At 38.8% G+C, this 27,570-nt stretch overlaps 1 protein-coding gene across 3 annotated transcripts in view; it reads left to right on the top strand.

Moving 5' to 3' along the window:
- PLCH2 (phospholipase C eta 2) overlaps positions 1–27,570 on the top strand; it is a 64,971-nt gene that overhangs the window by 9,521 nt on the left and 27,880 nt on the right. For all 3 annotated transcript variants that reach the window (XM_031556662.1, XM_031556663.1, XM_031556664.1), the window contains one exon: positions 3,817–4,249. In XM_031556662.1, coding sequence (XP_031412522.1) covers positions 4,138–4,249 — 112 coding nt within the window. In that variant the 5' untranslated portion in view covers positions 3,817–4,137. The remainder of the gene's footprint in view (positions 1–3,816; positions 4,250–27,570) is intronic.

Below are 27,570 nucleotides of genomic sequence, written 5' to 3'. Positions count from 1 at the left end.
CCCTTGCGAAAAAGAATGCTGTATCACACCCTAAGGTGTGGGCTTACCCCCTCGTTTCATAGTACTGAAACAGACTTCTTTCCTTTTGCAGTTGCTTTGGATGTGAAGGAACTTGCCTGGGCGTGCAAGTTATCTCATATGGAATTGCTCAGTGAATGAAGTTACATTCTTTAAAATGCACAGCATGTCATAGTGGAACTGCAGTAGAGTTTAAAAGCAAACTCCAAGTCTCAGATTTTAATGTTTTATTTTTTCCCTCCATTTGATAAGATTGTGAGATCTTTTGTTCTGCTTCCTGACCAAACTACTGAGCTTGAAGTGATGGCTTAGTTTTTCTGTTTCATCTTCAGTATTGGGGAATTTGTTCTGGGAAGATGTTAGAGCTCTTCTGAATTCTAGTTGGTGTGGTGTGATACTTTACTGAGCACAAAAGTATGTCTTTTGGGATTAAACTTTAAATACTACATTGATGTAAACTGGCTAAAGGATTGATCATGTTATATGCAGGGTGTTCTCTGTCTCAGTGACATCTGACCTGAGGTCCTGTTGTTTAAGGGAATTAGGAATCTGACACAATACTTAGAGAAGGGTTCTCAAACTGAGCTATAAGTTGATCGTCTTCATGTAGTCTCCCCAGATGCAGTGTGGCTCTCTTTTGTGTGTTTTGTGACTTTTGTCAATGAACTCTGCTGGTCTTGGAGACCAGAGTGTTTCCTGGCATAACAGAGATGAAGTATTCTCAGTGAATGTAACCAGTGTTTTTCATCATGTAATTGTCACAAGAAATTTTTTGGCAAAGCCAACTGAGTCTTTCATTTACCTTCCTATGGAGTCTGTCCATTGACTCTTGCTTTGAGATGCCAATTTGCTTCCTGTTGTATTTGTTTAAGGATGAATTGTATGCTTTTCTGTTGGCTGCCTTGAACTTATGGGGAAATTCAGCTTGCTACTTTGGGGCTGGGTTTGGCTTTTTCTTTGGAGGAAAAAAAATCAGAACAAAACTCAAATACAAAACCAAAATCAAACCAGGTATTCTGAAGTGGTGGTAGTGGTGAATTTCTGAGGACGTGGAGAAGCTCTAAAGGGTGTAATGGAGTGGAGAATGAGCATCTTTTGCAGAAAAAGCATTTTATGATCAGCTGACTCACAGTAGTTTCACTTTCAGATCAGAAGAGAGTAAAGAATATGAATTTGACATGACTCGACATCAAAATATTCAGTGAGCTGCATCCTCATATAATGTATTGTAGCTTGATTGCTTTCACTGAAATGATGCCAGTATATACCAGCAGAAATATCTGTTCCTTTAAAGTCTTCCTCACTCTCATGGATGTTTTTTGGTATATAGTGAGTCACAGTGATTGAACTTCCTACAAAGGAAAGACCTCTGAAATAACCCCTGAAGGAAAGAGGTGAAAGAGCTTGGCAATGTAACCACCAAACAGCTCAACTTTCTGAAAAGGAAGTGGATAGGTCTTGTCTCAGTGTTAAAACAGTTTCATGTGTCCTGCTGTGGCTTCCTTGATTAATCTCAAGTTTAGGCATGTAATGCAGATGTACCAGGATGGATACTTTGTGCCTGGTGGATATAAAATAGTAGTTAGGGGGAAAATGTGCCCAAGTTGCCAAAGCAGATACTTGCTGTGAGGAAGTGTCTGTCACCTGTAGAAGTACTTGCTCTGTGTATGCAGTGGAGTAACTTCAGAAATTTAGGTGAGTGCTCTTTGGTTTTTTTTCTGTGGATACTTGATGTGACCCCTGCTGATTTAACTCTTGAGTTAAATTAACTCTTCTAATTTCTGGTTTTGCTTTTATCCTAAAGTTCAAAAGACTTAAGTCTTAGGACTTTTCTAACTCACTGTAAATCCAAGGAGAGGTGGAGTGAAAGGAAATGTACAGAATATTTGTCTACATTTATCCATCTTACTGTAGCTATTCAACTTCTTCCCTGTAGTGAATCTATCTTTCTTGCGTGTTTTGGTAAGCTCAGGAAATTCTGAAGGTACTTATTGTGTGGGATGGGTAAGTTAGGCAAGGAAGACTTTGTACTCAGCTTTTGTTTTGTAAGATAACAGGAGAAACTGTAGGAGTGGACAGGGCAGGATTGTGTGTTAACAACTTTCCTTGTCTGTGCTCTGTCTCAGCATATTCTCTGTCTTCAGCAAAAATGTACGTAGGTGCAAAGTATAAGCAATGTATGGGAATAACAGCCACAAATGTAATAATGTGAAGTTTTAGTCTTAAATTTTGCTTACTATCAGAGAACAGCTGCTGTATTGTTATAACATTTGTGTGCTTTAATGACATCCATGCTAGATAAGATGGTGCCATTAAAGGAGTATGATAACTTATTAGCTTTGGGATATTTGATGTTCCTACAGAAGCCATTAACAACAAATACTTCTCCTGAATTTTAATCTCCATAAGAGCCTGTGGTTGTAGGATCATTAACTCTTATGATGTGTCATATGCCATTTCTACTTCAAGTAATAAATTAATTGCAGATCATGGAATAATTCAGGTCTGAGAGGCCCTCAGGGGATAGGACAGGCTTCTGCTTAAAGTAGGATCAACACTACATGAGTGGTGGTGTTTTGGTTTCCAGCTGTGATTGCAGTAGCTAATGTTCTTTACCAAACAAATGTCACCTGCTGATATGCCCAAAATTATTTCAGAATCACAGGATACTCTTCAAGATACTTCCCACTTAAATGTGGAAATAAGTGATTTTAATAATGGTAGATTTTTGCAGTGTTAGCATTGCTAATCATTATTGTTCTGTATGTGAAGTTACTATGCATTTGGCTCAGTGTACAGATCTCACTTCACTGACTGCCACACTACCTCTGAAAGAGGAGTTTCTGACAAGAGAATGGAGAAGGTGGGGCATGGTGCAAAGATGATCATAGAGAGGAAATGACTTCCCAGTGATGCTGAATGAGGGACCAAAGTCAAAAGGAGAGGTACTTCAAACTGGCAGGGACATCTCTGATCATCTTTTTCTACAAAGCTCCCCCTCCACCAATTTCTACACACTCTAAGTTAATAATGATGCATTGCCCTGTCTCTTCTAAAATAACGTCAAACTGGATCTGTGCTTTCACAACAAAACATGTTTGGGCAATGTTTCAGAGCTCAGCTTGTAATTACACTCTGAAGAAGACACCCATAGATTCATACAGTTAACAGCATAAGGAAGGATCCCAGGTTTCTGCCTTGTGTGATTGCTGTTTTTGGAGAGAGCCCTTGACCTCCTTTCTCAGACAAAGTTACCTGTCTGAAAATTTTGAAAAGGTGAGTCTTTTGTAACCAGTGAGCAAGAGAGAGGTGGGAAGAGGAAGGACAATGCTAGGCAACGTCTGAAGAGGTACAAGTATGTAGGCATTTGACAGTGTGTAAGAGAAGAGAGCTGTAAAGGGCAAAAACCAGAACTGAGTGAATATCCAGCAATCAAATCCCCAGCTGCTCTTTGGGGATTTCATTGATACGTTAAATAATTCTGAAAAATGTCTTAGTATGTATGTATAAATTGCGTGTATGCTTCTGTAAATATATATGTATGCATAACGAAACCCAGAGTAGTTTGATTTCTAGAGAAGGTACTGCAACAGCATAATTTTCTATGATTATAGAAAATACCAGGGTGAGGGAAAGAGGTGTCAGCACCTTCTCTTATGCAAGGAGCTATCTGGTGATAGCTCCATACAGCTGCTGAAGTTGGTCCATTATATGTAATCCAACTACGTTGCTGCAATAAACCTTGTATAATGAACAGTTATAGCAAATTCCATTATTAAAAAATCTTGTCTTCTCCAGGTTTGTGGCATGCTAGAGATCCTGGAAAGATTGACTGCTGAACTCGTGTGATGCTGGGAAGGACCATCACATCCATTCTACCAGGGCTGAGCTCAGTTGTAATTCTCTGTCCGCACTGACACTGTTCCTCTTCAACATGTGGAATACGTGTCTGTGGAGTTAAACCAGGACAATCTCCTGAAAATGGATTTCCAGAGAAGGCATGTGCTGTGATTTTTTGAATAAGCCACCAACATCCTCTGAATTTTTTATTTTTTTGCGGATTTTTATTACTCAACTGAAAAAGCAAGCAGTGTTGCTAGATTGCTCTGAAAGCTAGAGATGGCTCTTCCTTCTCCAAAATCTATAGCAGGAGATCTAACACAAAGAGAAGAACTCGTGCTCCATAATGAAAGCTGTTTTCATTTCCTCTCTGCAAATGTCATCACAGTAGGTAAGTGAAAGGTTCTCCCACCTAATAGTTTGGTATTTGAAAATATTTACTTTACTCCCAATTTCTTTTATGGTATTGAGATTTCACATTGACAAGCTAAGTTTCTGTAAATTTGTTTGAGGGAATTGTGCTTGTAATTTAGGGGGCTGAATTTCTAAATTTTGTTGTATAGTTCACATGATAAAGAGGACTTAACTGAAGTGTAGAAAAACAAGATGCCAGTACTCTGGCCTGTGTTTGACCTGTTCCTGTAATGTCCAGGAGTTGATGTATGCGCAAGGCTAGAAGTACCTGCTGCACTGTGAGTTATGTTATGAAACCTTTCACTGAATGATAACAAACAGATTGACTGTTATCAGCATTTTCCAAGATATGCAGGCTTGTATCTTCATGTAAGTGGTGACATTTGTACTTGAATAAATGATCAGAGTGTTTTTGAGACGTCAGTTTTCCCACCTATTCAAGCGCTTCCATTCCAGAGTTAACGTAAAATGTAAATAATACCTCCACCTACTGTGCTGATTAGAATCTTGAGGCATTGTCTTCTGTGGCTGCAAATAATAATAATAATGTAGCAATAAGCTGGGATGCGGCAAAATTCACAGGTAGATTTGAAAGAGAGTTGTCCTCTTATTTACCAGATCTTCAAAGAATGTGGGCTTGTGTCAGTAACAAAGTGGCTCTGAATCACTGTCAGACTTGTGACTTAAGTGGGAGAGACATTTTATAGAAATGTGCATGTGATTCCTTTGGAACTTCAGCTGATTCCTTATGGTAGGGATTGTTTGAAATGTTGGTTTGCTGAATATATGAAGGTTAATGTTTTCAAAGATCAGTAATCATCTTTGGATGTATGTGCCCATCTGCTTTTGAAACCACAGAGGATGGAGTTTTGCCAGAGTATTGTAATGTTGGTGCCTCTACAAACTGTAGAGGAAAGGAACTTACAAGAGCTTGAGAACATAGCTTGTGCAGCTTTGCTAGAGCAAATATGTGTATCTGAATGCTGTGTTTCTTTTAAAGGGCAGTAAGATATGCTGAAGCTTTCTGGGGGTGGGGGGTGAATATTTCTCTTATCAAAGTAATTTTTCTTGAAAATGATGGCAGCACTGTAACTGCATTTAGAACGTAGCAGTATTCTTTTCTGTGAATGACACTAGTAGAGTTGATTATCAGTGATTTTTGGCTTTCAACCAGACTCCTTTATTCACCAGTACCAGGTGCTCCTAAATATTTTACTCTTTAATTTTTAACAGATGAATTCCAGAGGGATCTCTGGAAAAAGGAGAAAGAAAAAGAGGGAAAAGAAGGAATTGTGGTAGAATGTAGTTATGAAGGCTGTAGGAAGAACAAGGAGAACCCAAGCTCTTTCTCACAGCAAAACATTTTGGGCTAGATATTTTTAAAATGTGAATTAGCATCATAGGACTAGACTGTCAGAACTGATTGCAGCTTTTGTTCCTTGATTCAAGTGCTTCTGGAAAATCCTTCTTGAAGTTGATTTGGGGAGGAGGGATTTATACTGCCTCAGGTTGTGGCTCTGTGCCATGAATCTGTCCGAACCTATCTAAGACGCAGAGCTCAAAGAATAACTATTGTTGGCTGTTGGTCTTTTTTGAGTGTTGACAGTTTTCTCAGAGGAAAATGAGTTCTTATCTTAGGAAGCTCTGGAGATTACAGATGTGATTCTGCACATCAGGTGTTGATTGGAGATTGAGTAGGAGGAAGGGAATTGTGTAACTGATGTCTGTGGCAGATGAATTTTTGCTACAGGATGGATCTGAAGAAGGAGAAGAGGGATTGCTGCATTGAAAAGACAGTTGATTTAGCCCAAGACTCTAATTAGAAGTTAATGTATTCAACACAGGACTTATTTTCTTGAAATATTTCCTTCTACTGCCAACAGTCATGAAGCAGACAACACTTTTTTTAGCTGGGTGCTCACAGGAACTATTTTCATAATTCTGGCCAAATTTCCAGCAATTGGCAAGATTGATTTCTGCTGGCTCACTGTTCAAACTGATATCTATAGCTTTTGCTAGCATTAATGGAGTTGAATATATTTGTATTGTTGCTGTATTGAAAAGAAATTTAGTGCCTCTTGAACAAGAACTGTCCTTTATATGATTCTGTACATAAAGCTCTTTCAGAGTGTGTATGTAGGACAAAGTGCACAGAGATGGCAGAAATAGCTGGAGGGAGAGAGAGTCTTTATTGTGCCTGTGCAGCCCTTCCAGCATTCCTGTGCAAGTGGGTCTAAACCCAAACAAAAGCTGGTCTCCTGCTCAGGAATCCCATAGCAGACTTGTTCAGAACACCCACTTGAGTCTGTTCTTATCTCTCCAATTAACCCTTTACATGACTCAGTTTAAATGCCGTGTATTGCAGCGACAACTTTTATCTTATTTCACCTTGGTATTACAATAAATTCTAAAGAAACAGTGCAGAAGTGATATTACTACTTTTCAGCTGTTAGTTGTCTTGATTGAGTAGCCTGTGCTTTCAAAAATGACATTTCAGCTTTATCAAGCTTTATTTATGCTTTCAAATGTTGGCACCTTCAGCTTTCTAATTTGAGTGAGAGTATCCCCAAGAAAATTTGGGAAACACAGGGCTGGAGAGTTAGATCCCCACTTGGTATGAATCTATGCAGTTAAGTAAAGGCTCCTCATTTGATAACTTGATCCCATAGTATCACAGCTACCTACGGTCTACTTCTGAACAATACTTATCTCAGATGGCCTGAAACTCTTGACATTCATCTGTGGTTTTCTGATTTGTCTTATCAGTTGATACAAGAAGTTTTCAAAACTTATTATTTCTTTTAGAATCAGAATTCTCCTTCTCTGTGTAGGTGTGTATAGACGAGGAATAAGATTGCTGTGCAAAAAGTAAATCTGAATGGAACACATTTAACTTGCATGTAATTTTGCTTTATAATAGTGATTCAAGATTGTAGCGGCATTGGGAAATTCCAAAATCAAGGAGATACTTGGAAAATTCAGTAATCCCCTATTTTTAAAATATGTTCTTGCATGTCTAGACTCAATTTTTCCTTCTAAACTGATGAAAGAGAGCTGTGCACAGACACGCAAAATCCTGTTTGCTTAGGTATATGGTACATCAGATTAGCCTGGAGATGTACTTAAGATGGCCTTCAGCGTGTGGCTCTGACATGCTGCCTGTTTGCAATCAGTGCTTCTGCCACAGAAACCTCTAGCATATCAATTTAGTTGAGCAGACAAAAGCGAGATTATATTAATTGGCATCAGCTGCTTGAAAGTAGCTCTGATTAAAGATATATTGCTGTGATATTGCCCATCAGTTGAAAATGAAATATGAACTGATGCTTTTGTTCTACTAGTTTTGCTTGTGTTAGTGACCACAAAAATTTTTCCTTTTCTTGTTGATGCAGTTTGAATATAACATCTGGAAAGACACGTTGTTTATTTCAAGTGATTCAATTTAAATGTGGCAATCTCCTCCTTGATTTGGTTCAAGCTGTGGATACTAGAAAATTCTAACACCAAGAATTAGTGTTTTCTCAACTTAAATAATGATTTTCAATACTCTTTTTTCCTTCTTGAATGGAGACTACAGTGTAATGCACACTGCAAGCTGCCATTTACTCTGCTTTGTGCTGCTGAGGCATAAATGAACAAGTGAGGCTTGCAGAATTCACCATTGTCTCCTTTGGTGCAGTGTCAGCTGACTGATTTGAGGTGATCATGAGTCTACTGACAGTTGGAACAAAGACATGAGTAAGGATATCTAAGGGTAGTTCTGATTCTGTCACTAACTTATTGTTTGACTGTTTTTGGCAACTTCACTTCCTCCTCTGTCATGCATCTTATTTTGATTGTAAATGGGATCTGCTACTCCTGCACAACAGGCAGGTTGCTTTCTGCAGTTTTCCTGTGTGAGCTGAATCCTTGCTCATCAGCCTAGAAGTGCTCTGAGGTTAGGCTTTTAGTGCTTCCTAGTGCACCTTTAGAATGTGAAAGGTAATCTCTAGCCAGAGCAGGCAGATGAGATCTCAAACCGATGTATATTCTCCTGAGCTGTTGGTCTGAAGTGGATCTGAGGACTGATGGAATGGAAATAGCAAAACAAAACCAGTTTTCTATGTGTGAAGGACAAATTTTGTGTTGACCATGCTCATATAGCATTCTTTAATTCTTGAAAAGAAAACCCTTTGAAGAAATTCATTCTTTGAGCTGTTTTATCTACCGGTAAGAGGTGACAGAACTGTAGAGACTGTGGCGTTTATGTAATGTACCACGTAGCTGAGGAGAAAGCATCTCGTACTGATGGCAGTAACTTCTGTTCCTCGGGCATTTCAGAAGGTCATATTTGACCGTACTTCAACGCTAGAGGGCAGCGGCGGCCTTCCTTTTCTCCATCCATCCACTACTACAGCTGATGCAGGACAGTTTTGCTAATCATGCATGACAGAGGGTACCAGGAAGGCTTATGGCTCAGCATGCAGTCCTTGCATTTCATTTTGATTACTAAATATTGTTGCTTCATCTTTCAGCAGGTGCATTTCATATACTCCTTTCTGTTGTCTTTGAGGAATCGATATTTATTTCCATAAGAATATTAGCTTCGATCAAATGAGCTTTTTAAGCCTTAGCATCCTAAACAGTTATTGATTGAATCATTGGTGAATCTATCAAGCTTTCTAGATGAATTTCTTTCCTGTTTTTGTTTGACTGGAGTTTTTGCTTGCCTACTTTACTAGAGTATTGCAGAGTAGTTCTCAGAATCTCTGTGCCAAGACGCAGAAAGGTGGTTAGTCTCCTATATTCCATTTAGACACAGACATTCCCACTGAAATTTGTTGGCAGCAGGAGTCTAAATACTGTTGAATTTGACACCTGCAATGGAGCTTGTTTTAGTTTGCTGTCTCCAATTCAGACATCCTTTGACCTGGTAACAGCCTTACTTTGTGAGCTTTGTGCATGTAAGTGAAACCAGAAGAAATAGCAACAGGAGCCATAAAGGTACATAAAGCAGAGGTCTGGTTTCTTGCTTGGTCTCCGTTGTCACTATTACACAATATTGTCACACGTTGTCACAATATTGCAGCTTGGCCTTGCATTTCTGTGCTGGGCATTACTGAAGTCATTCAACTGTAGTAAAAGGGAGAGATCTACTTTTGCACTAGGAGAGTGTCTAAATGCCTCTTTACCCAAGGCTTAGAATGTGAACCTGAACAATTTGCTAGCAGAATACAATGTTGTCTAATCCAAGCTACTATTGAAATGTTAATAGATTTATTTATATGTCACTTGTTGAAGAAGTGGAATTGTTTGTTGAGGCAAAGCCATGAGCACGTTAAATGTTTATGTAAATGTTCGCCCTAAGAAAGAGCTTATGGTTGAACATGGATTATAAAAGTAGATCACCTGAATGTTACCAAGTTACCTGTCCAAAATCTCCATCCTCAATGACTTCCTCGCTCCCTTTTAAATATCTCTTGTTGCACGTAAACATTTTGTAAGCCTGTAGAGAAAATGACACAGTTCAAGAGAGTAAATAGGACTGCTTAAACACATACATCAGAACCTACAAGGAAAGTGCTGCTGATAGGGCAGTCTGTGTATCATTATTGCCATCTCCTGGATAGAAATACACCTGCTAAGCTGGCATCTTGACCACTAAACCTGTCTAAAAGAAGGAAAAAGAGAGACTTTGGAATGAGAGGATATGTATGCCATTTCAATGGTTGCTACTCAGTTATTAACTAACAGTACAATGGCAGGTAATGCATAAATGTGGTTCTTCTACTGTGCATGAGCAGCCCTGCTGTGAAAAAGAAATCAGAGAAGAATGCTGTGTGTTTGTGTGCCTGTATGTACACAGCTTCTAAGGAACAGTTGTGTGAGACTATTTGCCTGCTGTCATTTAGAACTTTCATTCTGATTATACAGTGGTTATTGTATACCACCTTAACAGGAGTTTTAATGAGTATATCTACATCTCTTTGATTCCTGAAATGACCACAGAAGGAAGAAAAAGAAATCCATTTTTCCTTTGTGTGCATGAAACTTGATACTTTAGTAACAACAGTAGCAAAGATTGGGAACTTGCAGATTTGGTGTGAACTATCCATGGTCTTCTATTTCTGAAGAAGTTGATTCAACTTTTATATTTGAGTTGTAAAATTAAAAGTAATAGTTGTGAATTCTTTGTGGTTAGTAAGATGAGCTTTCCAATGGTGAAACTAGTGACTGGTGAGTAGAAGAATGCAAAAGTTGTTGTCCAAACAAGAAACCAATCCTACCTTCGCTTTGAGGCACTTCAGATTCCAAGAATTTCTTATCTACTAGCAGGTAAAGAAAGAGTTACATGGTTTACCTGAATAGGAAGTTGCTTATGCTGGCATACATATGGTTTTATTCCAAGATTTACACTTATCTGCTTATGATACTGCAAAAGGCTTGCAAGCTATAAAGGGCTAACTCAGTGAGATAAGTGAGCATCCCTGCTGGTTATGGCCTAGGGAACGGCTTGCTAGCAGAATAAAGGTTTTTAGTGGATATGAGTATATGGCAGCAGGGTCGTTATACTTCTTTATAGTTTGATTCTTAGAAACTCATGAAATATAAAAATAATAGTCAGATGGTTAAAATATGTGCAGTATGTTTAGAGGGAGTAAACTGAGTTCTGGATTTAGCAAAGCTGTGCTGGAACAATCAAAACCCAAATCTTTATAATGCTATGAGGGAAAAATATATTCTTTTATTCGTTTGGATGAAATCTTAGCTTGTGTTTTTGGTGAAGACTGGGGAAAAATGCAGTGTTCCTTAACAAAGTTCCTCTACGTTGGTATTATCTGTGGGAAGTTCTTAAGATATGACCATTAAATCTGTCAAACAAGGCAGCTCACAAAAGGATGCTGTTCTTGTAAACACTGTAAATGAAATCTCTCCCTCCTACATTTTCTTGCAAGTGAATAATTTGTATCTGCTGGTAGCTGAGGTAAATTTAATCCCTCTAAAAGTCACTGAATGCAGATATACCCAAACTAGCATTAGATACTGTGTCTAAAAACACGGTATATTGCCTGGCTTTGATTTGCATTTAGAGTTGGGTAATTGGCTTTTCAAAGTCCAAGCCATGCCTATCTTTGTGATAATGTGAAACCTGTTTGGCCTTAGATATTGCTTACATCTTCAAATATTTAAATGTCCTACATCTAAAGCCAGAAATTTTTCTTTTATCTTTGTTCATATCAGAATCTTATCTGCAAATCAGATCTGGAGTTAAATACTTTGATTCTTGGGAGAAAGAAAAATTTCTGGCTGATTTTCTTCTGAAGCAGCTCATAGTAGTTTTCTGTGAGGTAACTGTGAGGAACTGCTTTGTTTGGTTGCTGCCAGGATTCTTTAACTGCATTAGCTAGTGAACTGAATCTTACTTGCAGCAGTGGGGAGCCATATTTCTTTCCGTGCTTAAGGTTCAGTAACTTCAAGCCAATATAGCAAAAGAGATCTTCATTGGAAAGGCAGCTTTGTGAGGAACTGGTACAGCTGCTGCTGCTGAAGAATATGAATGTTACCTTTAATGATGAGAGGTTCTGCTAACAAATGCATTTGTGTTTTTGTTTTGCAGTTCTTGGGAGTGCTCTCCTGGGTGACTGAGAAAGGGAGAGCAAAATCTTCCATTCTTACATGAGTGTAAATTCACAGCAAAGGAACAGAAGTGGTTCACATTGTTCAAAAATTTGGGGTTAAAAGTGGTAGACAAGTGCATCAGCTTTTATCTTTTTTTCTGGAGGCAGTAGGTTTGTTTCTGTTGCTGATAACTTCATTGAATTATTTTTGCTGTTGAGGTTAGAGGCTTTATAAATTTTACTTGAAGAGTAACCAAAGATGAGTTTGTGGAGAATGAATCTCTCCAATAGATCTCTTGAATTTTTAGCTTTTAGTGACTATGAATCAGAGTAGAGTTAGAAAGTTTGTGGAATTTGTGATCCTTAGTCACTTCAGATTAATTGAAAAGGGACACCTAATGGCTGTGAGCAGTCATGGCTGAGGTGGTGTCTGACTGCAGTCCCTTGATAAGCAGTGGAAGAGAAAAGCAGAGAAAATCTTAAAAAGAAGGAGCGTGAGCATTAAACAGCTGTCACAAAGAATTTCCAGTTGCCAAGGAGGAGCTGACACTTCTGTGTCAGCTGAAGGAAGGAGATCTCAGCCAATGAAGAGTTAATTGTTCCAGCAAAAAAACAGTTTAGATAAAATCTTATTCTCTCTCCCACGTTTCCTCGGGTGTTATCTACAGCAAAGTAGCTTGTAGCATCCGAAAAGTGACAGTGATTCCTCAGTGGCTGAGCTAACAAATGGGATGAAATTTAAACTGCCTTCTCACACAAACAGAGAGACTTGCAGAAGAGGGAGCATGACGGAGGGAAAATGCTGAGTATTTTCGCATTCTACTAGAGGCAATTGGGGAAAAAAGAAATCTTATCTCTAGAAGACAATGGATTTAGGAAGCACACCACAGAAGCACAGTAGGTGGATTTATTCTTTTTACTGTATACTCTGATTATTTTAGCTAGAGGATAAATTATACTTGTGCTTTTGGGCATGGTTATTTTTCAGTTGTACTCTTATAACGTCTGATTACTCTTCCTCTTCTTCTCACTTGTCCAGAGTTATTAATTTAAATGCCAGTGACTGTTAAAAGGATAATATTTTGTTAAAATCTTAAAATCACACTGTCATTCAAAAGCTCTCTTATCTCTAAGTAGGCATGTTTTATTAATTATGACCATAGTATCCTGATGAATAGGAAGACTTAAGTAAATGAAAATCCATTCCACTTACTGGAAATGAAATACGAACTGCTTCAGGGAAATAGTAATGTTGAAGATACAGCAATACATAATTGTGTGAAATTTGCTTACCTGCAAAGCACTTTCATTAGCTACAGACGTGGAGAGGTACCTTGCAGACTTTGCTGATAGAACGAACATTGGCTTTTAAATTAGAGGGACCACACCACCGTGCAGTGCATAATACCTTACATACCATTTCATCATTAATCATTATCTGGAATAGAAAACTTTATGCTAATTGACACAGAGTTCTGATGTACCTGCATTCTCTCAGTGATTATACAGTAGTTTTGCTCTTGTAGATTATGCTGATCAGTTTTGATTGCGTAGTCACTCATCTTTGCCTGGGCTACATGGTACATTTATGCCACTATCAGCCATTTAAATCATACATTTATTCTCCAGTGTTGTGTTTTTGTGGCTCTATATGCGCATATTTCAATTGTATGCTTTGTGCCAAAGTATATTTGCGTAGAGGATGATGTTACTTGTATCTTCTGTTTAAGGATAATTCTATCGCATCTTTAATGATGGTTATAACGTTTCAGATATTGTGTGTGATGAGCAATTTTAAGTAGATAATTAGTCAAGTAAATGACTGACAAGTAAATTACAGTTAGCACATGGAATACATCTAACTATTAAAAGCACCTGCAGGCATTCAGGTGCTGTACAATGCCAAGTCCTCAGCAAATATCAAATGAGGAGATCGGAGTTTATTCTAAGCTCTGCTGAACATGCACTTACTGTTTTGCAGGTTGTAGCACTGTGTTCTTTCTGTGTCCACAAAAAGTGACCTTAGGGACATTTTCCAGAGCAACTGTTCTATTCTTGTGTTTTCTTCTCTCTGTGGGCTTTATATAATGTTTCCTACTCTTCTAGCATCCATTTGCCACAGTGTTATTGCAATTCTTAAAAGTAATCCTCCAGTGAGAGTTGTTTTGTTGATGGTCGGAATACCAGATGTTAGATTCCACAGACAACTTACAGACAAGTAGGATAGGGATAAAGCCTGCATTCTTTGTGCTGTGTACCATAGCCATGATGGCCCATAAATATAATTTTGGTGTCAGTGATTTTGAAACAGAAAGTCCATGCTGGGTTCTTTACTATCTGGTTTAAACCCTGATTGTATTTCCTACAGTGAGTCCAGGTAACTTGTCTAATTGTGCTGTGTGCAGTTTGGTGTTCAGTTCTCAGTGAAACTTGTTACGTGATTTCACGTAACATCCAAGCTATGCAGATTTCCCTCTTGGATTGGAACTAATAAATTCTGATCCAGTTATAAGTCAGAGGTTTGAGTGAGTTGTATGATGGCATGAGAGTGCTGGAAACGGACAGAAGAATGACTCTGTAAGTGGGAAATGCTGCAGTGGAAGTATCCTTACATCATTGTTATGTTTTGCCACGTTTTAATGACGGAGGATGATCAAAAAGTTAAAACAAAAAAAACAAAAACAGAAAACCCAAACAACTCGTGGAACAGTCATGTGGATTTCTACAGCAATATCCATTCAGTGTGATAAAGGAGGTTATCAAATTTATACGGTACATGTAACTGCCAGTAGGAAATGATTTCCTTGTAGAAATTTTGTCAAGGAAGATTTCTGAGAGGAAGAAAGCTGCCCTTTCTGTGTGTCTGTTCTGCTACAGGACTGTTTGCATCAGTTGGAGGAGTTTGGAATTGTGGTGTGCTGGTTGTTGTCACAAACTTCTAGAAGGTAACAGTTCCACTTGTTTGGTGTAGATCAGCAGATTTACCCAATCTGCATCTCAAGAAAAGGACAGAATATGAAGATAATGAGTACAGTAAGTAGACTTTGACTTGCTGGATCTGTAAGTGTAGTGAAGCTCTTAATGCATCAGTGGGGTGAAACTGAAAGTAGTGCTGCCAGGATCGACTTACCTACATGGAAGAAGAAAAGAAAAATTGCTTATCTGTGTAATGCTGGTAGGGAATTCAACATGCTTTCCAATGATCAGATAAATATCTGATGAGGCACCAGAGACTGCCCAAGGAATCAATGTAGCTGGTATTATCCACTAGTATTTGTTTTAGTGTAATCATATAAGGCGTTTAAGAATGGCAGTAATTTCCTTACCTTCCCTTTATGACATAAAGAACTTTCTTCATCCTTTGATCTGTTAGGGAAATTTTGGTTCATTTCGGATTCATTCAAATTTTGCTCTAACAAGCTTTAATTGACTGTTCCAAGGATATACCTCAGGGCTGTCTTATGTAAAGATGCAGACTAATGCAGTGTAGTGTTCACTTTCTGCACTTTCCAAATGCATTGTTTTGAAATACAGATTTGCAGATATATTTTAATGCAGATTCCTCTTGCCTGAAGCGGCAGTAAGATCTCTGCATAACAGAAACTAAATTATTTGCACGTGTTTATAAATGCATGATGTCTCATAATGCACTACTAGGAATGACAAAGTTTAGGCTTTTACAAGGCGTAGTTGTGTGGTTGGTTTGACTAGGTGTCAAGGGCTGTCAGTGTCTTTAGAATAACCTTAGAATTATAGAAAAGTAAGGTGGACTCAGAAACTTCCTTGAACAACAACATTTTTCAACTTTTGTTTAGTTTACAGGCTCTGTATTTTTCAAATTGCACCAGTTATTTTAACCAGAACATCACATTTGTTAATGGGAATTGTCAGTTTTCACCAGAGATACATTAACAATTCATTTGTGGACTTCAGTCACGGTTAAGAATGATAAAAAAAAAATAAATAAATAGTGATGATCTTTTGATGGCCTTTCTTCTCCTGGTTTACTTAATTTGAGGTTTCATTCTTGCTCTGTATTTCCTCCATGAATTTCCTGGGCAAACTGCTGTTTAGCCATTTGTGTTCATAAAAGTTTAGTTCTAGCTCTTTTTAAAAAATAAAAGCCATCTGGGGTCAAACCTGATAGTAAAGCTTTGATGCGTGCTGCTGTAGCACATCATTCAAAGTTTAGTCCCCCACAGTTCTCTCCCCTAAGAGGAATCTCTTCATTTATTCATATATTATTTAGCTGGTGATTTGAGTAACAGATGTGTATAGGGGGAAGTTAATAATTTATTACCAAGAGGGAACAAACCACGGTCTGTGGATAGTGAGGGCAGACTAAATTTGCTGGGTCATTGGGAGCACAGGCTGCTCTTAAAAGAGAAGGATTTTGGTCACCTTTAGGGATGCTCAGTTCCCTGGTGAACAAAACTGGGCCCTAGGGGGCACATGGCAGAGCAGGCATGTGCTGAGAACTGTGCTGCTGTGTGCAATGTAGCAGTGGTATGTAGAGATATGGATATTGGAGACTTATTTGCCCTGAATTCCTGTGTGATGTTAAAACTTAGAGCATCTCTGTGATAACTGTAGGACAACACAATACTTAGGATGTGATAAGACATGAACTAATGCCTGCTGAATGCTCTTCTCTGCGCTGTTGGGTTTTGGTTTGAGATTATGCAGTTTCAATCTCCGGTGAGGATGTACTTGAAAAGATTGTTTTTTGTTGACATCTTCAGTGAAATCTGAAGGTAGATCCAACATGCAGCAGGGTTTTGTAGTGAAAATCTAAACTAGAGATGACCAGGGATACTTGAATGAAACCATTCACATTGGATCTATAAGCTCCACCAAACATGAAAAGTTACAGAAAGTTAGTTTTTCTCGTTTTTCATTTCAAATTAAAATTCAAATTAAAATGACGTTTCAGACCAAGAGCAGCTGCTTCATGTTGTTACCAGGATATTCTTTTATGTCAAGTTTGTGAATGCAAAGCAGGCTGTAGTCAGCCCACAGGGTTTATCCTCTTCAAAAGGCCAGCCTCACTCAAAGGCTGTAAAAGTGCCATGGGAAACTCTACGTATTCCCATTCATAGAACAAAAAATATGTTTGCCTGTGGGGTGGTTGTAGGTTTGTGTGAGGTGCCAGGGAAATCTGTGCTGCCACAAGGTGCTGTAGGAAAGCTCATGGCAGTACTGCATGTAAAGCCGATGAGGAGTAAAACTACTCCTAGTATGTATTTGACTTGGGTTAGTTGCAACACAGTGTATAAAACTAGTTGAAAGCATCTTTAATGATGCTTTAAGGTATAAAGTTGCTGTCTTCTGTTTTAAACATGGCAAACTGAGTTACTTAGCTAGCCTAATTCTCCTCATACTTCACTCTTCCATTGGAATAGCTCTTGGCTAAAGAACTGGAAGAGGAGTGGGACTTCAGCTGGCTTAGTTGTGCTTGTTCTATTCCTTATTTTACCCCTGCAAAGTTGTTTTGTTCTGAAAAGAATCTACAACACAATAGTATTTTAATATATAGCTTCTAGTGGTTAGTGTGGTTAATGCAAAGTTATCAGGACAAAAGCAGATTCCGTGTTTTTTTCCAAGTCTGCAAGCTACTGCAAGAACTGTTGGAATGTTCTTCCTCTGTGTGTTCTTCAGCAGCCTCAGCATCCTGCATTTCCCTGTTTCCTGAATTTTTAGAGATCTGTTTGGAAGTGATGCTCACTGTCCTTTGAGAACCCATTGCAGCAGTGGGTCACTGTTACTCCATCTAACATGTTATGCATCGTGATGAGCACCATTAAGTGCAGTCAAATTTAAACCAAAATTGAGGACATTAAGCTTCTTCCTGTCAGAACTGCTGCTGCTGCTGCACGGTCAAAGCTACAGGACAAGTTGGTTGTGCACAAAGTCTGGAGAGAAAAAAATATGTTCTCATTCTGTCATTCAACATGATAAAATGCCACACTCCACGGCAGCGTCTGTTTGTTGTGCTGCTGCACAAAGTTATTAATATTTTTCAGTACTTTTCCCTGTTAGTGACTCTCGGGAGCAAGTTTAGAGAGAGTTCCTTTTGTCTTCTGAGATCTTCTTGAGTTTATACAAGGAAATGAATATCTCTATACAAAGAAATAAATACTTCCTTCAACATGTATGCATCCTCCAAACAGATATGAAGATAAAAGGCTCAGACAGAATTATTTTGTGACTAAGTTCTCAGCAGGTTGAGTAATTCAGAAGGCTGATAATAGAATGCAAAGGTTTGGGAGGCCAGAATGCGCTGTGTGACTGGCTGTTGTGGGGAAGTGACCTTACCAGGTCCAGTGAGCACTTTGAGATTTGGGTAACAGCAGCAACTGACCTTTGCTGGTAGCCTGAAGATGGGAGCCGTGGACTGGGTCTGGCTGGGCTGCTGTCATTTTCTCCATCCAGAAAGCCTTGAGGGCATGGGCACCATGGGCAGATGCTGATCCCCACGGGAGGCATCTTGAAGAACCATAGGCAAGCGTGAGCTGCGTGCCGTGTGCTGCACAGTATGCAGACAAGAACTGCCAGACCCTCAGAACTGTTGCTTGGGGAAATGAGCTGAAAAGTGATTTACTGCTAATACAGTTTTAATTTGCTTGAAAGCTGTGATCTGCATTTTACCATTTAATTGATATGAATGTTGCTTGCCACTTAAAAGAGTTCCTGCAAAGAGCAATCTTCATATAGCTTGGTTTTATTTGTAAAGATTTTATTTCTGCTTCTGGAGATAAGAAAGTAATATTTTTTGTGTATTAACAGAGGATTGGGTTTTATTAATAAATAACAAATACCAAAATGTCACTTTAAATTCTGCTTTAATGGCAGTATGTTTATTTAAAATCAGCATTGCTTTATGTAATTCTTCAGAATTAGAATTAGTACTGTAGCGGCCGTATCTGTGTGTGCATATATATTACAGCAGTAATATATACTGCAGCAGCTCCTGCTAGGAATATTTACCTGTTAGAAACTGGCAAAGGACACGATGCTGGCTCTGAGCAGGGCACAATGGGCACCTGAGGACCAGCCACCATGCAGGGAACACGCTGTGTGCTGGGAGCCTCACAGCTCCTTTGTGGCGGCGCAGTGGGGGTGACCTGTAAAACAGAACGATGTGTGACTTCGTAGGCAAGCTCCAGTGGAAGATGTTTTGGAGCTGCTTCAGGATGATGGGACAAATGAACACAATTGCTTTGTGTAAAATGTTCTTTATGTTTTGTGGGAATAGCTGAATGACAGCTAGGAGCACAGGGGAAAGAACAGTGAAATAGTTTTCTGGTGTAAACAGAGCTTAAGATATTAAGTGTGTAACTCAGCTTAAACTCCACGTCCGTCTGCATCTTGCAGAGAAACCTAATTTTTTAAATCTCCACAGGCTTCTCAGAGGCAGAAGATGCTAATTTTAGAAATGTGGCAGCTCGTCTTCCTCCCCACCCCCTTCCATTTGCTGCCAGAATGTTTAACAATCCAGTAAACAAGCTGTAGGGAAAAAAAAATAAAAGGGAAAAAATCTAGAGCTTAGGTTATTGGCCCTTTCTTGATGGTATCTCTGCAGGAGGGTCTGTTCCCCACTCCTCTCAGGTCTCCAGTTTGAAACCTGTTTAAAAATAGAGCAGTAAGAGTTGAACTGATGGCAAAAAAGAGCCATCAAAAGAGAGGAGTACTCAGGATTTGTTATTTCCCTTCAGTGACCTCTTTAATTGTGTGCCATTATTCATGGTAATTTAAAATATTGCAGAAGTAATGCGTGGAAGTAAAGAAACAAGCCCTACATTTTCAGGTAGGATTTGGCTATCTTATTTTGGGTGTTCATTCATACTCTCTCTCTCTCTAGAACTTGTCCCCATAGGATCTGCTGAAGTATATATTTCTATTTCTGTGATAGCAGAATGTGCTGAGACTTTTTGCTCAAAGTCCCTCCCTCTGTTACAAGTAATTGTAGATGTGATCTTTGCAGAAATTTCCTATATTTTTTCAGTGGGGATGAAACTTTTTATTCAAGAATTTCCAGTGCAGAAGTATCCGAAGCTCCCTCTGACTCACAGACTCCTCCTGCTCTGGGATGCCTGTGTTACTCTAACCACTGTTGTGGGCAATTGAAGTTATAAAAGCATAAACAAAAGAAAGCTATATATTTAAAATTAGGTATTACTTGTTAGTTATTTCAGAATATTTAAATGACTACGGGCTTTTTTGTTAGATCTATGCAAGGCATACATGCGTTTACTGTTTGGGCAGGTTTTGTATTTAAGTAGAAAGTGCAGGACTGTGAAACATTCATTACATTCAGGACATGTGGATGATAAATCTGCTCATATTTAACATGCATCATAATTTTAAACAGCCTCAAGTGTCTGGAAAGTTTAACAAAGCATGAATGCTTTACCTTCTTGGTGCTTTTACAAAACAATGTGTTTCCCCTTTTCAGTTTGCTTGAAAAAATTGAGCTGAGTGCAACACAGCTACTTTTATATGTGTAAACATGTTGTCTTCCATTATTAATTTATAATTGAGGCCACCTCACTATGCATTTTTTCAGCAGATCATGAAAACTGTTCAGAAATTCAGGTCATAGGTGTGATGGAATGAATTACAAATTTTGACGCTGCAAAGAAAATTAGCTCAGAATAGACTTGGCTTCCAAATACTGCCTATTGAATACACATTTTGCATCTGCTGTGTGTTCTGTCTGCTCTCTTTTCTGAAAAATGAAAAGATTAACTTGTTCTGTTGTTGCTCCATTCCTGACTTTGGGTATCTTGTGTCTTATCCCCAGCATATGACGAAGATGCAATTTATTATGAAGTCTTTTAGTTGCTTATAAGGACAATTCATAGGTTTTTGGCAGTCATTATCCTTTTTTGGTTGTAATTGTTTTTCTCCTTCTCCACAGCACTGAAATAATGCTGACATTAGCTTCTTAGGATACGGAGCTTTGCAGATAATAGGCTGCTAGGGTAAAAGTATGTCAAAAGCAGTAACGCAGGCAGGCACAGTGAAGGGAGCTGTAAACATGCTCCATTCCATTACCACCAGAATAAAAATGAAGTAAAGAAATTAGGTTGGGCTGCATTCAAGCAAGAATCTTGATGCATTTATATTTTTAGTGGAGAAAAAGGATTATGTGGAGAAACTAAGGTATCTGAGGTCATTTACTGTTAATCTGTGAGCTATCTCAAAGTATTACATGAATGCAGCCGTAATAACCAGGTCCGCAGTGTAGCAGATGAGATTTAGCTCCTCGCTGGGGAAGAAAGAGAGGTGTGGCTGGAAGGAAGCAGCAGCAGAGCTGCTGGGAAGGGCAGCTATCCTGACATTAGCAGCACAACCAGGAATAAAGCCTAATTTCCTGTTCAGTGCTGTGTATACTCAAAGGAACACTTTCAGCAGCATAGAATGTGTGGGAAATCAGGCCTTTCAGGTATGCATATGTCCCTGAGCTGTTTTTTCAGACTGCAGTTTGTTTCTGATGGTGAATACAGTCCCGTTGTGCACTAAGATCAGAGATACCTACCCCACAAGTGATAAGAAATGCTGTGTACACACCTCTTCCTCTTTAGGATTGTATTGGAAAGGTGTGACTGTGGCAGTAGATGAAGTTGCTTCTGAAGAAATGATTTTTTTTGTACTTCTTATGCTGTTCCTCATCCTTTAGATTTGAAGAGCAAGCCAGAAGCCAATGGGGAGACAGTCAAACAATTTCAAGTTTGTGGGTATCAGTGTTACAATTCTAAAGTTGCTAATACAGCTGTCACAGCAAAGTTTGACTTGGTTTTCATTAATGTGTATTTGAATTTCAGTTGATGTAGCTTTTAAAAGAGTATATAGAGTTCATTTGCCTGGTAACTGAATACTTTGCAATTTGCCTAAAGGCGGGAGCTTAAAAATCTCTACTTTAAAGTTAGATGGATTTTTAAATTATTTGCATTCCCAGATACAGGTAGGTGGCTAATGCAATCTTCAGAAGTTTTAGGTTATGAAGTCCTTGTAAAGTAAATGGGAAGTAGGGTTTGTTCCTGTGTCTGAAAATGAGTGTGTATGTATACGTGTACTGGTATGAATCTCTTTTACAACTTGGCAGAGAAACTTACATGGTGTGGAAGGGGACAGCATGAAGACTTGACTACCCATCTCCCTCAAGTCTGTAGTTGAAGCTGAGTGATGTCTATCTGCCCCCTGTGACTTAGAAAGGTCATCGCCACCCCTCCAGGATAGCAGCAGTGATTCTTATAAGAACAGTGGAAGTGTTGCTGTTTGTGCATTTCATCTTGACTGCAACTTCGGGTAGGGACTTCTTTCTGGATGAATAAAAATATTTCACTTTCCTTTTTTTTTTCCTCATAAAATATGGACTTTAGAAATCCCACAAGTAGGGTCATACTTCAAATGCAACTCCTTCCTTCTACCTGATTCCTAAGGGCAGGTCAAGGTTTGCCTGGGAACTGTTTATACAGACTCAGTACATTTTAGAAACACCTATGGTTGGAGATGAGGCATATGCACAGTCACACCCAAAGGTTGTTTTTTGCTGTTGAATATGAGCTAATTGTAGTTTGTCAGATATTTAATGATGCTGCATTGAAAGTGATTGTAAAGCAAGACATAACACATTTGACTTTAATTATAAAACTGGAAGGGATGTCTGAAGCACAGAGGAAGAGCAAGTCACAGGTGGGTTTTTTTTCTCTTAATGTCTTTAAAGTAAGTAGCTCACATTCCAGTGGAAAACAGCCTGAGCCTTGTATCTGCCTGCAGCTGGCACTTGGGCAGCTGTAGATTTTCATCTCCTGCAAAAAGTGTAAATGTTTTTGCTCAGACCAGGTGGAGCAGATGATTGTGTCTCTCACTCCCAGATTCTTACTCATCACCCTGAAAACATGTCGGAAACTTGTTTATAGGACACCACAGGAAATGGAAATGCATCATATAGGTTTATGGATATGTGTGTTGCTGAGGTTGTAACACTGAAGTACGCTTTTCGACCAAGTGGTTGAGAATTCATCTGTTCTGGCTCACTGTGGTTGGCAACTTCAGTTCTTAAAGCTTTCTAAGACCCTGAGAGTTACTTGAACCTGCTCTTTTCCTTCTTTCTTTATTGCCTTTCTCCCTTGGTTACACACAAGCTAACTGATACAGATTTTCTTGGAAAAATACAAATTCACCGAAAACCCTGAATTGCCAAGTTGATCTGTGGGTCTTTGATGAAGAAAATTTGCCAATAAAGTAATCAAGTTCTTCTCATTTTGGAATTAGAAGAACAACTAAACAGTAGGAGAAGCTGTGTGTACCATTTATTCAGAATGTGCTGTAGTGAAAAAAAGCTGAAACAGCTCAGGCAGGACAGCTTCCCAGTGCTCTATTGCTATTTTCTACCGAGATTTTACCTCTTGAACTCTGAAACACAGGAATATAGTACATTTGAAAGGGCAGAACAGTAAGCCCACCATAGCTACTGTTGAAAGTGAGCTTTGCTGTCAGTACCAGTTATGAAAAGATTGTGCATTAGGTTACTAGTTCATTTTCTTACCTGGAAACACAGGCTAGTCTCAAACCCACAGAAACACAGCATCAGTAATTTCTATTCCTATCTAGTTCTAGTGTTGTGCTGTTGATGGTTAAGATGTAGTGTAAATTATGATACTAAGATTATATTCTTTATTTAGAAAACCTCCTTTGCTGATAGAGTTCTATCCCTGCTAGCTGCTCACGTAGTATTTCTCCACTCTGTCTCAGCATTTCACTTCAGCCTGTGCTTTCATCCTTTGCGATTCCTCTGCAGTATCTGTCTGCCTCTGCTGGCCCAGCCAGGGGTTCTGAGAAGCTGCTGGAGGCTGCATGGTTAGTGTAACGCTGTCACTTTTCTACTGAAAGTGTGGATAATGCAGGGATTTACTACTGTCTGAAAGTTACTGACTAGTAACTAGTAAACACATAGGCTCTAGAAAGATTTTGTAGTGATGCTTTTGACAAGAGAATCCTATAAGTTTCTGAGATCTATGGGCAGGAGGTGCAGACTTTGCGTGCCTCTGCTATTCCACTTCTACTATACAGCAATGTATAATTCTGATTTTATAGGTTTTCAGTGGTTTTTGATTAAACTCTTGCATTTCACGTTCAACTGGGATGTAGCAGAATGTTATGGAGTGTGCTGCAGCACAACACCTGGTAGGGATCTGCAGGGCAGCAGAGGTCCAGCTTCCCAAGTTGCTGCCCTGCGGTTAAGGAAGGAGTGCTTCTCAGAATGTTGTTTAATTAATCAATAATGAGAATAGCCTGAACTTGTGCAGATTTTTTTTGTTTATCAGTAAAAAAAAAACAAAAAAAAAACAAAACACACCGAAACAACAGATTGCAGAAAAATGATAGCAAGGACTGAAGGTAATCAAACAAATTTTCAAGATTTATCTAATGTTTATAGAATTTTCCCTGCAAGAACAAGTATAATAACACTATTTCAACATCTGGAGTTAAAAAAATGTTTTTGTTTGTTTGTTTCCTGAGACCATACCCTCTTCTTTTTAGCATGGAAGGTTAGTTTGTAAGAGTACTGTGCTATTATTGTACTATCGTGCTATTATAATACAAGAATAACTCGAAAGTAGAAAAGAATCTGTGAATTGAGCAAAAGTGTAATCTAAAAATAAAAGTTGCAGTAATTTGTATCTTTATTTTCCAGGAGTCAGCTTTGTCAAAGTGGAGTTGGTGGTTTTGAAGATGCAGTGCATTTATAACCAATGCATTTGTCTTAGACTATGGATGCTTTTAGGAAACAGAGCTTTGTTCTGCCGAGAGGCACAACAAGCAGGAAAAACTATGTGACCTACTTCTATGCAGCCAAAGTTGAACATAACAGCAGAAGTTTCCAGATTGGGTATTTCAGTGGTCAGTGCCCTTTAAAACTGGTACTAAAATAGCACAAAGTGAAAGTATAGGTTTTGCAGCACTCAAGCCATGTTGATTACGTTTTGGTGTGTGCACAAGCTGTTCAAAACCTTTGATTTGGTTTTGATAGAAATGTGCAGAGCCGCATTGTGCCCTTAGCAGCCTGCTCCCAGACATCGAGGGGGATGAGGGAAACTGCAAATCAAATCTGCTCCAGATTAAGAACAAGTAGAAAATGATTAAAAAAAAAAAAGACAATACTGTTGCCTTACCAACAGTGCCAGAGGGGGAAGATTATTACCTGTGAGGAACTGATATAGGACATGAGATGAATGGGTATTTGGTAAGCTGGCAGATACCGGAATTTTTTTAGGTTTGCTGTTGTCAGAAAAGAATAGATGGTTAGTACAACAAAATCAAGGGAAATGTGTTTTCCTAATTAAAAAAAATTAAAAAAAGGGAGGAAACTACCTCAGCACTGAATTGTGCGACGCCATGGCATCATCAGCTACAAGGCTGGAATTGCTTTGCTGTGTGTTGGTGAACTTACTGTTGACTCAGTAATATATGTGTGGAAGGATTCCATAGTTTGCTGATCTGATTCTGTCAGTCTTTGTAACTGCCTGTAAACATTCAGCAATAAAACCTTTATTTGAAACATCCCAGCTCTTCATATGTAAAAAGAATGGTGATTTTGTTCTGTGTCTTAGCCACCTGCTGTTTCTTCTGTGGTAAAGTACATTCGTAACTATGGGAACAAAAACTTAAGAACTCTGACACCCACATGTGTTGAAGCTGATTTATGGAAGGCCTTGAAGTGATGCAATGAATTGTGCTATCTGGAACTCTGGCATGGAGTTTGATGGCTTTCAATGAGAGCCGAGTATTATGCTGGCAGGAATTCCGTAGAAGATCCTTGATCTTGTGGATGTAACTAACTTCTCTTTGTACTAATTGTGCTGTAACGGGCTGTATTTTCCAGTTACCTTGGTTGTGCCCAGATGTGGTCACCCTGGGCTGGGCAGTCACATCTGCCTTCAGCTTCTGCCGTGCTGGCAGCGTGCTTCCCACATCCCAGCGCACTGACCTTTCCTTGTCATGTTGGTACTTCTGGACATGCAAGACATTTTTCCCTGGCTTCTCATATAGAAATCTCTTGTTTTATACTTCACCTTAGTTACTGTGAGATCATCTTTAGTGGTAAAATATTTTGTTTTAATTGAAAAATTTGGAGGTATTATGGATGCATTCAAATTTTTTCTGATGTTTGCTCTGTGACTCTGTTTTAACTGCTTAGCAAAAACCTCCTGGAGATAAAGCATTTTCTTACATACGTATTATATTCAAAATCAGGATTTAGTTATTGTATTGATGTTCCACATTTGGATAGTTAACTTTTAATTAAAAAAAAAATAAATTGGAAATGTGACAAATGTTGATTAAAATTGAGTGCTTTATCAGTGAATGAGGTTTTTTCTTTTTAAAGTGAGATATTTTGTAACACTTGTTGGGGGATGTTGGAAGATAATTCATGTGAGTCAGACCAGAATTTCATCACATTTTTCTCTTATCAATGGGTGCTGATTGATAGTCATCATTCATTTTCAAGCTGGCTTTCTTGTGGACTCCAGAAATAATTGTCACTTTGAAATCTGTTTGCTTTGAAAGATAAGTGCTTATTTTCTTAGTACTTTGTTTTGAGTAATATCATTTCCATTACTGGCAAACAGCTTCCCTCATAAGCATAGGAGAATTGAATGTGATGCCCCTCATAAGTGTTTTTTATGGAAAACACTGAAGGAACGGTAGATCCTGAGAGGATTTGATGTGTGCATTCAGAATACAAACGGCTGCTGCACATATTTTGCCTTTGAAATATTCCAATTTAATCTAGTTTTTGACTTGGTTTTCCTGAGGATTGATGTATTTTAATAGCAAATCATTTACTGGTGAATGATATCTGGGCTGCTTTCTGGGTAGAGACTTGCTGTTAACCTGCAGTGACTGGTGTGGTGGATCAGTAGTGGAGCAAACTCCATGAGAAATGATCATCTTTTTTTCAAAGGCCTGGAGGACTGTCTGCCAAACCTCCACCTATTACACAGCATATGGTTTCTTTGTGTGTAAAATGTCATCATGATGATGGCTGCAGGTTCTTTGTGCCTTCTGCCCCAGTGCATTAAGTCAGCTTGAGGTTTGCATAGTGCAGTACAGCAGCAAGGGTCCTCAGTAATTGTCCTTATTAGCATGTATTAAAACAGTAGCAGATACAATGGGAATTAAAACAAAAGTGGTTTGGAGTAAATACACGGTGCTCCTGCCTCATGAGGCTCTTGGAATAAGTGCTCCTGAAGGGCACCTGAACTGAGTTGCTGAGGAAAGGGTATCTCAGGGGATATAGTTAGTGTTGAAAAAGAGCAAGTAAACAGGATGATGTTTTGCTGAAAATAGGCTTGGGCCAAATCCTCAAATCATGAGATGCTTAGGACAATGAAATTCATGCCTAAGTGAAAGTAGGGTTTTCATGTCGGATCTTGCATGGTATTGATCTGTCTGGAATGCTGATGGGTGCCTAAGGTGTAAAGATAAGATAACATCAAAACCTAGCAGGACAGTCTACTGTATCAGCTGGAAACTATGAGCAAGCCTTCACATTTCTTACGTGGAAGGACTGAATCAGATGAGAGAAAGGTGAATGTAAAAGCAGTACACAGCAAATCAGGTTCTTCAGTAAACTGAGATTAGAGCTTGAAATTGCTATAAGGCAGCACAGCAACGTAAAAGAGCAAAA

This window comes from Meleagris gallopavo, chromosome 23 (genome assembly GCF_000146605.3).
Source record: "Meleagris gallopavo isolate NT-WF06-2002-E0010 breed Aviagen turkey brand Nicholas breeding stock chromosome 23, Turkey_5.1, whole genome shotgun sequence".
NCBI lineage: Eukaryota > Metazoa > Chordata > Aves > Galliformes > Phasianidae > Meleagris > Meleagris gallopavo.
Note: the sequence above shows the minus strand (reverse complement) of the source record. Positions and strands in the feature narration are given on the sequence as shown.